Raw genomic sequence first — 12,181 nt, forward strand, 5'->3', positions numbered from 1 at the left:
AAACCACAGCTAAATGCAGCACCCCCCCTCACCCCAAAAAAAAATCCAACACAACAACACATCACTGAGTACCACTCTTCATATTTTCAAGCATGATGGTAGCTGCATTATGTTATGTGTATGCTTATCATCGGCAAGGACTAGGGAGTTTTTTAGGATAAAAAGAAACGGAATTAGGGCTAAACACAGGTAAAATCCTAGAGGAAAACCTTGTTCAGTCAGCTTTCCAACAAACACTGGAAGACAAATTTACCTTTCAGCAGGACAATAACCTAAAACACAAGGCCAAATATACACTGGAGTTGCTTACCAAGAACACATTGAATGTTCCCAAGTGGCCTAGTTACAGTTTTGACTTAAATTGGGTTGAAAATCTACGGCAAGACTTTAAAATGGCTGTCTAGCAATGATTAACAACCAATTTGACAGAGCTTGAAGAATAAAAAATAATAATTAGCAATTGTTGTACAATCCAGGTGTGCAAAGCTCTTAGAGACTTACCCAAAAGACTCATAGCTGTAATCGCTGCCAAAGGTGATTCTAAGATGCATTGACTCAGGGGTGTGAATACGTATGTAAATGAGATATTTATGTATTTCATTTTCAATAAATGTGCAAACATTTCTAAAAACATGTTTTTACTTTGTCGTTATGGGGTATTGTGTGTGGATGGGTGTAACGCAACAAAATGTGGAATAAGTCAAGGGGTATCAATACTTTCTGACGGCAGTGTATATTTCTTTCTGCGATGTGTTGCCCTTTATCAGATCCTTCATCCATATATTCAGTATAGAGGCCAGCCATAGTGACTGTGAGGCTTAATCCTAATCCATTTGTGGCTTGTTGTTGTGATTAAGTGGTCACGGGGCTTGGCTGAGAAGACACTTGGCCATATTCACTACCAGCCTATAGCCAGCGGCTGGACTAGAGAGAGCTATACTACACCTGGAGCATGACTGAGGCCCTGTGTATACCAACCTAGAGGTACCACCCATCATCACAAATACAACTGGAACAAGTTGTCTCCTGTTTGAATCAATGTCTGAAAAATCCTCCAAACATCCCTTTCTCTTCCCTCAACGTGTTCTGGAGGCTGACAGGACAGTAAAGAGTTAGAAAAATAAGGTCTTTGCTGCTGATGTGTTAAAATACTGAGGGAGAGACCTCATCGTGGAGAGGCAACCTGCCCAGGTAAGATGGGTCTTGCAATTGTGGTGCAGTTTTCTAGTGTGATGAGGGGATTTGACTGCTTGAAATAGAGAAGATTGTTGTAAAATATGATCATTATAGGCTTTGTTGGTTGACTATAATTTCAAGCTAATCTTTCCAGGCCCATTTTATATGTCCAAATATTAATCAATCACAGAACAGTTAATTAAATGCACATTTGAATCATGGAAATAATGCTTGTAAATGTCTTCAATGAAAAAATGCATATTATTTTTTATATAACTACAATTGTACCTCACACAAGGTCATGGGATGTGGCTTTGCAAAATCAGACCAGCTGAAGAAACGCGACAGAGAAAGTAAATTATTTTTCTAATGTATTATCACCTCTATAAAAAATTAAACCTTTATAAACCAGTTTGGATTAGCCTAGAGAGAAATTAACTAATCTTCTCTGTCTTGTTTTTCTGTTACTTACAGCCAGCCTCTTAGTCCCAGGTAAAGTCTTACAATTCAACATTTGGTTAATTCAACTTTGTTTTCAAAATGAACATCAATGTTATTATCATCATCACATACTGTGCAAGATAACACTTGATTAACTAAGATTAACACTTGTACTTCTTTGGTTTATGTGTCTTTGTTTCCTACAACGTGATGTGAAGCTGCCACAGGTGAGTCAGTCAGTCTTCAGCTCGAGGACTAAATAATAACAGTTCATTATGGGGTATTGGAGGATCTGAATTTGTAATCTATGACTGAGTGTTCCAGTAGTTACCGTTAACATTATCATCAGACAAGCTAAGAATAGCTGTAGAACTCTTCAGACGGGTATCAGACACTCAGACAAGCTACAAATAGCTGTAATACTGCTTTTTTTAACTGAAGTGAAACAACTAAAGATACAGTAGGTCCCATAATTATAACTAGCTACATTTGCACAGTAAACCTGTGTGTTCTTTTGGTAATGGGATCGCGATAGCAATGAGAGGGTTGTGAGTTCAAGTCCCACAGGGATCACATACTGTAAGTGCCTATGTGTTGTAATATGCTCTCTCCCGACGCTACTCTTTCCCCCAGCAATGAGGGCAGCTCTCCTGATCCAACGTTGGTACCGTCAGTACGTGGCACGGCTGGAGATGAGACGCAGGTGCACCTGGAACATCTTCCAGTCCATCGAGTACGCAGGGGAGCAGGATCAGATTAAGGTGGGACAACAGACACACATACCTAGCATTGCTGGAAAACTACACATTCATATGACACCATGTGATTCTTTTAGGGGGTTTTTTCAAATAGAATTTAATCAATTATGTATTTTCTTCTTCTTCTACTTCTTCGACTTCTTTATCTCAGCTCTACAACTTCTTTGGCTACCTCATGGATCACTTCACTCCAGCCAGCAGTGAGCGTAAGCTATCCTCTCACCTCATCCCCATGCTATAGGTGAAGAAGTCAGGTGTATGAGATTAGGGATGTGTCCCAAATGGCACCCTATTCTCCATATAGTGCACTACCTACGGGCTCTGGTCAAAAGTAGTGCACAACATAGTGAATGCTAGATTGCCATTGGGGATGCAGCGCAGCTTTCCTCCCATTAGCTCATTTGACTAATTACCGTACAGTACGTCCTCTGAAAAACCTGTGTCCTATCTCCATCTTAGGGAACCTGATCTCACACATCTTCCGTGAGAACAACATCTGCCGTAATGTAGATTGGGAGAGGTACTTCTGCTACAAGAGCATTGAGGTACCAGAGCTGTACTCTGGTCCCCACCTCTCTTTCCCCATAACATGTTCCAATGCAGCTGAGCTGGTGGAGGCCTTCAAGAACAAACAAGTAGGTATTCCTACTCACAAGTGATCCAGCAAGCAAGGGTAGGCAGGGCCATCAGCGGCCTCCATGTGCCAAACATCCATTCTACCACCAACTGTTGGGCAGAGGCTTGCCATTATGCTAGTTTTCTCTGCTGACCGCCCTCTGTTGTTGACTTTCTACTAATGACTTTCCTCTCACTTCTCGTTTTCCCTCAAGCGTTCTGTTCTTCTCTGTCTGTTTTTCCCAGTAGCAGCTCCATTCTCGCTATGTCCTTCAGCTCCTTGGGGAGACCTGGAGGCTGCTGAGGATCCTCCCCAACATCAGTCAGATCTCCACCTGCCACAGCAAGGAGATCACCATCTGTGGTAGAAACATAACCACACATCAGGCTTTTAAACAATTCACTGGTTGTATAGGTTTATTGCTTCTTATGTTTTACCAACTTGTCACTCACTGGTAAACCCTCTCCCTCCCAACAGGAGACTTACATGGGCATCTTGAGGATCTTTTGTTGGTCTTCTACAAGGTGGATGCCACTTTTTTGTCAATGCACCACATCACCATTCACATGACATGGTTCTCATTCATAATGAATGCAAACTAATTGAAGCTTTCTTGAAGAAGTATTTGACATGTGCTTGCCTATCCTGATCAGAATGGTTTACCATCGTCTGAGAAGCCTTATGTCTTCAATGGAGACTTTGTGGATCGAGGAAAAGATTCCCTGGAGATCCTCCTCATCTTGTTTTCCTTTCTTCTGGTCTATCCTAATGATGTCCATCTGAACAGAGGCAACCACGAGGACCATATCGTTAACCTAAGGTACTATCTGACATACTGTATGTACAGTATAATCCCTGCACTAACATACATAACATGAACATGTCTACTTCTGCTAACCTCTCTGGGCTAGGTGGGACGAAATCGTCCCAACTACGTAACAGCCAGTGGAATCCTGTGGCGCGATATTCAAATACCTTAGAAATGCTATTACTTCAATTTCTCAAACATATGACTATTTTACACCATTTTAAAGACAAGACTCTCGTTAATCTAACCACACTGTCCGATTTCAAAAAGACTTTACAACGAAAGCAAAACATTAGATTATGTCAGCAGAGTACCCAGCCAGAAATAATCAGACACCCATTTTTCAAGCTAGCATATAATGTCCCATGAACCCAAACCACAGCTAAATGCAGCACTAACCTTTGATGATCTTCATCAGATGACACTTCTAGGACATTATGTTACACAATACATGCATATTTTGTTCAATCAAGTTCATAAACCAGCTTTTTACATTAGCATGTGACGTTCAGAACTAGCATACCCCCCGCAAACTTCCGGTGAATTTACTAAATTACTCACGATAAACGTTCACAAAAAACATAACAATTATTTTAAGAATTATAGATACAGAACTCCTCTATGCACTCGTTATGTCCGATTTTAAAATAGCTTTTCGATGAAAGCACATTTTGCAATATTCTAAGTAGATAGCCCGGCATCACAGGGCTAGCTATTTACACACCCACCAAGTTTAGCCCTCACCAAAGTCAGATTTACTATAAGAAAAATGTTATTACCTTTGCTGTTCTTCGTCAGAATGCACTCCCAGGACTTCTACTTCAATAACAAATGTTGGTTTGGTCCCAAATAATCCATAGTTATATCCAAATAGCGGCGTTTTGTTCGTGCGTTCAAGACACTATCCGAAAGGGTAAATAAGGGTTACGCGCCCGACGCGTTTTGTGACAAAAAAAATCTAAATATTCCATTACCGTACTTCAAAGCATGTCAACCGCTGTTTAAAATCAATTTTTATGCCATTTTTCTTGTAAAAAAGCGATAATATTCCGACCGGGAAATCGTGTTTTAGTACAAAGAGAGAGAAAATAAAAACATGCTGTCACCCCGTGCACGAGCCTCAGTTTGATGGTCCTCTGATCGGCCACTTACCAAATGCGCTAACGTTTTTCAGCCAGCGGCTGGAATTACATCATTCAGCTTTTTCCCGGGTTCTGAGAGCCTATGGGAGCCATAGGAAGTGTCACGTTACAGCAAAGATCCTAAGTTTTCAATAAACAGAGCCAAGAAGCTCAAGAAATGGTCAGAGAGGGTACTTCCTGTACAGAATCTTCTCAGGTTTTTGCCTGCCATATGAGTTCTGTTATACTCACAGACACCATTCAAACAGTTTTAGAAACTTTAGGGTGTTTTCTATCCAAAGCCAATAATTATATGCATATTCTAGTTTCTGGGCAGTAGTAATAACCAAATTAAATCGGGTACGTTTTTTATCCGGCCATGTAAATACTGCCCCCTAGCCCTAACAGGCTAAGCTTCCCAGTAAAGTTTTGAAAACAGTCAAGCAGTGCTAAAAATAACATATGTAGATGACATTCCTATTCTGACAATTCTGAAGTTTACTTAGATAATACTTTGATGATACAGTGGTAGCAATACATGGTTATAACATCTACAGATAATACAGAAATGCCAAAGGTGGAGGTGTTGCCGTTTACATTCAGAACAAGTGATCACACTACAGTAGCCATATCTAGGAAAACCAAAATTCCGAAGGCTGGGCCTAATATAGTGTATAAGAGGTCATACAATATGTTTTGTAGTGATTCCTATGTTGTTGATGTAAATAATATTTGTTGGTCTGTTGTGTGTAATGAAGAGCAACCAGATGCTGCAATTGACACATTTATGAAGTTGCTTATCTCAGTTACTAATAAGCATGCACCCATTAAGAAAATGACTGTAAAAACTGTTAAATCCCTGTGGATTGTTGAGAAATTGAAAAATGTCATGCTTATTAGTAACTGAGGAAAAAGGAACGGCAAATAAGTCTGGCTACATAACCGATTGGCAAACAGGGCAGAACAGCTCTACTTCTTTTTGTAAGAAGTGTTGACATGCTGAATGCACCGAGGTGTCTGTTAAAACTACTAGCACACAGTTCGGACACCCATGCATACCCCACAAGACATGCCACCAAAGGTCTCTTCACAATCCCAGAGTCAAGAACAGAATATGGGAGGTGCACATAGAGCCATGGCTACATGGAACTCTATTCCACATCAGGTAACTGATGCAAGCAGTAGAATTGGATTTAAAAACAGATAAAATACACCTTATGGAACAGCGGGGACTGTGAAGAGATACACATAGGCACAGACACATGATAAGACACGCACTCTACACTCGTGCACCTGGATGTTGTATTGTAAATATGTGGTGATGGAGTGGTGGCCTGAATGTGCTGGGTAAGGTGTTATGAAAAGTAATGTCATGTAGTATTTTAAACTGTATGTACTGTCTTATGTTGCTGGACCCCAGGAAGAGTAGTTTCTGCCTTAGCAGCAGCTAACGGGGATCCATAATAAATACAAATACAAATAATCTCTTCTTCTCTGGTATTCCCCAGTAGAAACATAATTCAACACACTTTTCTTTTCCCCCAGATATGGCTTCACCAAAGAGGTGCTTGGAAAATACAGGGTAGGTCTCACCTTGTGTCATTCTATAACATTGGATAATTGTTCAAAGTGCTTTGCCTCTGCCCCTAACCAAGTATTTAAAAAAAACTATGATTTTCCCAGAGCAGTCCTATTTATTTGATATGGATAAACCACATCATAGGTAATTTATTCTGCTAATCAGAATCATCTAATCTTCCTGAGTATTATGTTAACCAGTGATCAGAGTCCACTTATATCAAGCCTATCTATTTCAGTGTGCAATGTGGGTCACTCCCTCTTGACTAAGGAGATTACAGGATCTTTCTCTCCGTCAACTATGTGACTCTTCGTGACTCTCTTTCTCTTCCTCTTCCTCTCTATCTTTATGTGTTTGTGTACATGGGTCAGTCAGTCAGTCTTAAATAGCCAGCACACTGACCCAGTTAGTCAGGAATACCTGTTTGTTTTAGGTTAAATGGTTACAGTAGCTAGTGGATAAACTGTTGGTAGATAACACCATCCATATCCACTTAGTTCTTGATTAAAGACCTACTGTATTTGATGTGTTAATAGTGTGGATCCCAAAAGGAAAAAATAGCACTACACAGGTTACTGCACAGGCCTTATAGTTTTCAACATAATCAATGACGCTGACATGTTGAATCTTATACTAAGGTATGCATAATAAGTAATATTCTGATCGACATTGTTGTCGCTTGACTTGTGCTTAGCTTCATGGCAAGAAGATTCTAAAACTTCTCCAGAAGATCTTTAGCTGGTTGCCCCTGGCGACAGTAATTGACCACAAGGTGTTGGTTCTGCACGGCGGTATCTCAGACACCACGGACCTTCACCTCATTTCCAGGGTGGACAGACATAAAGTAAACCTCACTAACACCTCACTTAATGGAATAGTTCACCTGTAACAAAGTATAACCTCACAGAACCCTTCCCTTTAGTTCACCCACATTACTTAAATGTAGCTGAGCATCAATTAGACACTAATTGATGATTCATCTTAGTCTATTCTAGCCTTAGTATAGACAGGTGTAATGAACACCCCAAAATAGTGGGTCCCTAAATATCGCAAACCTAAATATATAGTGGACCTCCTTGGTTGAGAAGCTTAAGTTGATTGCATGCCCAGATCACTTTGCTCATTGTTTAATAATGTCTGTGCTAAGTACAGCATTGCTCACTGTAGAATGGATCATGACAATACTTGTATCTGTAGTATGTTTCAGCTCTCCGGCCTCCCAAGAGGACGAGGCAAAACAGGTCAGGTATGATTGACTCCGATCTAGAAGACGATGACCCAACCTCCAAGCCTGTGGACAGCAGCAGGCGCCGGGTCCACTCCCTGACCCACAGCAGCAGCACGGGGAGCAGGCATGAGGTCCAGCGTCGCTCCCTGCAGGGCCTGAACAACAGGGTGACCTGCTCTGTAGAAGAGGAGCTGAAGGAGAGACGCAGGCAGGCCGGACTTAGCCAGTCCTACGGAGACCTCCGTAACTCACTGGCTAACTCTGACTCTGACCCAGACTCTGGAGAGCTGCTGGAGTCATACGGGGACGAGTGGAAACAGGTAACTGAGATCGTACACCATTTACATCACATATATTTGTTAGAGTAGGATTAAAGACAAAATAACAGTTGGTGATGTTTTAGGAGGATTATCCATATTGGGGTGAAAGGATTAGGATAGCAGGAGCTGATGGAGTTAAAGGCTGACGTTTGTTTATATTATGGGGTGGAATTGATATGAGTTCTACCTTTATTTTGAAGAATAGCAAAGATGATTGAAAGCAAGAGATAGACTGATTTGGGTGGACATTGTTAGTCTACAGAACCAGTGAAAGGCCATCCCCCTAGTGGTGGTGTTAACTAGTAACTACACCCTGGTGTTGTCTGTCTGGGCTGCAGATTGTAGACATGCTATGGAGCGACCCCATGCCCCAGGATGGCTGTGTCCCCAACGATGTGCGAGGTGGAGGATGTTACTGGGGTCCTGACGTGACAGAAGAGGTCCTGCGACGTCACAACCTCACGCTGCTCATACGCTCACATGAGTGCAAGCAAGAGGGCTACGAGTTCTGCCACAACCGCAGGGTGAGGAAGGCCACAGACATAGCACAATCAAAAGAGAATGAAATATGCAATAAACTGTAGCAAAATGTTTTTATTGCAGCCATCTATTTGAAATAAAAAAAGGAATACAAACGGTGTGAGTGTTTGATAAAATCCTCTAAGAGTAGGCAAAATAGCTTTGAGATCTAAAGCAAAATAGAACCTTTCAATAATGCTTGTTCTTTCTCTTTCTCTAGGTCCTAACCATATTTTCTGCATCTAACTACTATGAGGTGGGAAGCAACAGAGGAGCGTACATCAGGATGGGTCCTGACCTGGTGCCTCACTTCATCCAGTACCAGGCCAACAGGGCTACCAGGGCGCTCACACTGAGACAAAGGTAGCACAGGTCACACGAGCCATAGATAGATGCTTAAATGACTCTGGGACACAGGCAGCCCAATTCTGATATTTTTCCCCACTAATCAGTATTTTGACTAATCAGATCTGCTCTTTTGCCAAAAATTGGGGAAAAATATCAGAGTTGGACTGCCTGTGTAAACGCAACCATTGTGTCATCAATGTGTCATCTGTGTGGTCATGAAATGGCACTCTGAACAATTGAATATCAGACTAAAAGAAGATTACCTCAGATGTGTATGATATGTCTGACATCTCACACATACTGTGCTTCACTAAAAACCCTGCAGTGAATTCCTTGCATACCTCAGACAGATTATCCACTGTGTGTGATGTGGTTGATGCCTGTGTTTTCAGTGTTGGGCGGACTGAGCGTTCAGCTCTCAGGGCTTTGAGGGAAAAGCTGTTTGCACATAAGTCAGACCTTATCAGTTCCTTTCAAGAATACGACCCGGAAAATATAGGTACTGAACCACGCACTCACCGTTTCACTCATATCACAACTACCAGGAACCTCTGTTCCCCTTAGTACTTTAGTAAATACATTATATAATGTTGACTACTATTCATCACCATCTAGTGACTACAGTATATTTAGCAGTCTTAAAATCCTATCATAAAGGTTCCAAATGTACACTAAATGGTGTCAACATCAAATCATGTTTTATTGCGTCTCTCTCTGTGATGATTAAGTGTCTTTATGGCCCAGTATAGGATATAGATAAAAGTTCTCTATACAGCAAAAAGTCTGTCAGTGTTTAATGTTTATCTGTGTGATCACTGCATGGGCTGATCTCTCTGTGGCTGTGTTGAGACTGGGTTTACCCTGAAGGGTTAGCGTAGCAGTTTGAGGCTGACTGTGTGACTGCTGCATGGTCTCTGTAATGGCTGTGTGGTGTGGTCTCTCAGGGCTGATCTCTCTGGGCCACTGGGCCTGTGCCATGGAGGCTGTGTTGAGGCTGGGTCTACCCTGGAGGGTGCTGCGGTCTCAGCTAGTGGGAGACACTCTGGATGGCATGCTGGACTATCATCTCTGGTTCAGAGAACTAGCCATCACCGAGCCCAACACAGAGGTAAGGTTTACTAACACACAAACATAAACATACATACGCGCACGCGCACGCACACACACACACACACACACACACACACACACACACACACACACACACACACACACACACACACACACACACACACACACACACACACACACACACACACACACAAAAAAGCACCTAACAATATTCCTGGTCGCTGCCTTTTACCTACCAGCTCTCGAATGCCAGTCTGCTTGAGACCATGTATAAGCACCACTCCAACCTGGAGACCATCTTCAGGATCATAGACACAGACAACTCAGGTGGGTAAATAATCAGCTTGGCCCAGATACCTGCCCTGTTGTGTTTTACAAACATGACCTTTCTCAAGCCTCTCAGGCCCCTCTGTCATAACATACAGAGAGCTTATTAGTAACAAGCTGAATATGATGTTCCATTGAAAACAAAGAGATTAATTGAACTGCATTGATCCCCAGAGGGAAAATTGGATGTGTCACCAGCATAGGACACCTACAGGAACAACAGACACACGTGTAACAGACGTTGTGCTTGCTTAACAGTATTTAACTAGGCAAGTCAGTTAAGAAATTCTTAATTACAATGACAACCTACAGTAGGCTATCTTCTCTTTCCTAAAAGACCACACTGGTGGTACTCGATCTCAGATCCTCTGTCTTGCGCTAACACGTGATCGCATCCCTTGACCAATTACACTATAGAAAAGCTAGTGAATCGATAGGGCAACTAGAGACATTTCAAGCTGGGGAGTGAGGTTACGAATCCAACTCTGTTACACAGGCACACATCAGAACACATAGGACCTGATGTACTTTATTTTTCCTTGTCTGATCTGTGGGCTATGTATCTTACATGTGAAATAACCATATGAAATCCCATATGAAGCCAGGTTTTAAAACAGCAGATTGCCACCGTCTTTCACTCAAAGACCCCTAAAACTCTTCTGGTGCGCTACAGATTAAATAATGTGTGGTCATGGGGGGGAGAGACACATTTCTATTCAATTATGTAAAGCTGAAGCAACCAGATTCCACAATAGCAATGTAAAGGTCATTCCCGATTGAGTCGACATATTGCATTCACGGTTTACACCGCATAACATTGCATTTAAATGTCAATCACGCTTTAATGCTGATATTCCATGATGCAGATTGAATAGAGCCCATGATCTAAAATACAAAGCACTATTCTATTTCATTGTCTCCCAGGTCTGATATCGTTTGAAGAGTTCCGTCAGACGTGGAAGCTGCTTAGCTCCCATCTGCAGACAGAGATCAGTGACGAGGCCATCAGCGACCTGGCCGTCTCCATCGACTTCAACAAAGACGGCAGCATAGACATCAACGAGTTCATGGAGGCCTTCCGGCTAGTGGGAGGAGACCTACTGCAGAATGAAGGTGACCCCCACTGACACACATCTTCAACAGTAAATATATTACTACAAACTGGAATCTACTCATTCAAATCAATGGCCTAGCCCTGGAGAGGGTCAACAGTATGATCGGACGAGGGCTTCCAGCAACCTGCTGCCACATGAACAGTAGTCTTGCTTGCCAGCCTCATGGTGCTCCACCATGCTGTGGGGAGGGATTACATGAATGCTAGTGAAAAGGGAGGGGGATGAACCTCTCGAGTTTGAGTTTATTTATTTTTCTCTGATACCCACCAATCTACTCATTCCAATCAATGGACCCATTACCAGCATCTCCAAAAGACATATTGAGAGACAATGAGAAAAGATGCAACATCATCAGAAAAAAGGACAAGATTGAAAAGATTTTGGGGCATACTTGCTTATTCATACAGGCCTCTCTCAATAGGTGACCATAATATTATGACCTAAGGGAATATTGATTCTATAGATGAAAACTGTACAGCCATTGGCTAGTCATTGTGTGAGAGATGCAGAAAGAACACATGATATGGATTTGCAAAGAATTCGTTTTAGAAATAATTGTGTAATGGATTAAGACTGTACCGGATAAACTTACCCACAGACTAAAATGTTGCCAATGGTGCCATTGAATCAGCTCCTTTTCAGTGTAACAACTGGTTTGTATGTTGTCAAGCGGGCATTCATGGGAGACAGAGGAACCTGGTTCAAGCCAAGTCAGAGGCAGATTGAGGGAGGAAGCTAAGCTAGCACTTACGCC

At 42.0% G+C, this 12,181-nt stretch overlaps 2 protein-coding genes across 2 annotated transcripts in view; both read left to right on the forward strand.

Moving 5' to 3' along the window:
• The window catches only part of LOC115160242 (lysosome membrane protein 2-like), a 53,072-nt gene extending 52,250 nt beyond the window's left edge, over positions 1–822 (forward strand). Inside the window, exon 11 of the mRNA XM_029710624.1 lies at positions 768–822. Within this exon, the coding sequence (XP_029566484.1) occupies positions 768–822 (55 nt within the window). The remainder of the gene's footprint in view (positions 1–767) is intronic.
• Positions 823–1,419: 597 nt separating this feature from the next.
• Positions 1,420–12,084, forward strand: LOC115159073 (serine/threonine-protein phosphatase with EF-hands 2-like). Its single transcript, XM_029708442.1, has 18 exons — positions 1,420–1,529; positions 1,651–1,668; positions 1,836–1,844; positions 2,251–2,378; positions 2,527–2,581; positions 2,835–3,010; positions 3,240–3,354; positions 3,469–3,515; positions 3,645–3,811; positions 6,466–6,502; positions 7,194–7,343; positions 7,697–8,047; positions 8,386–8,571; positions 8,787–8,929; positions 9,307–9,413; positions 9,859–10,022; positions 10,225–10,312; positions 11,237–12,084. The coding sequence occupies exons 1-18, from the start codon at positions 1,478–1,480 to the stop codon at positions 11,437–11,439; spliced, it is 2,196 nt and encodes a 731-aa protein (XP_029564302.1). The 5' UTR covers positions 1,420–1,477; the 3' UTR covers positions 11,440–12,084.
• Positions 12,085–12,181: the final 97 nt, after the last annotated feature.

Source organism: Salmo trutta, chromosome 23 (genome assembly GCF_901001165.1).
Source record: "Salmo trutta chromosome 23, fSalTru1.1, whole genome shotgun sequence".
Taxonomy (NCBI): Eukaryota; Metazoa; Chordata; class Actinopteri; order Salmoniformes; family Salmonidae; genus Salmo; species Salmo trutta.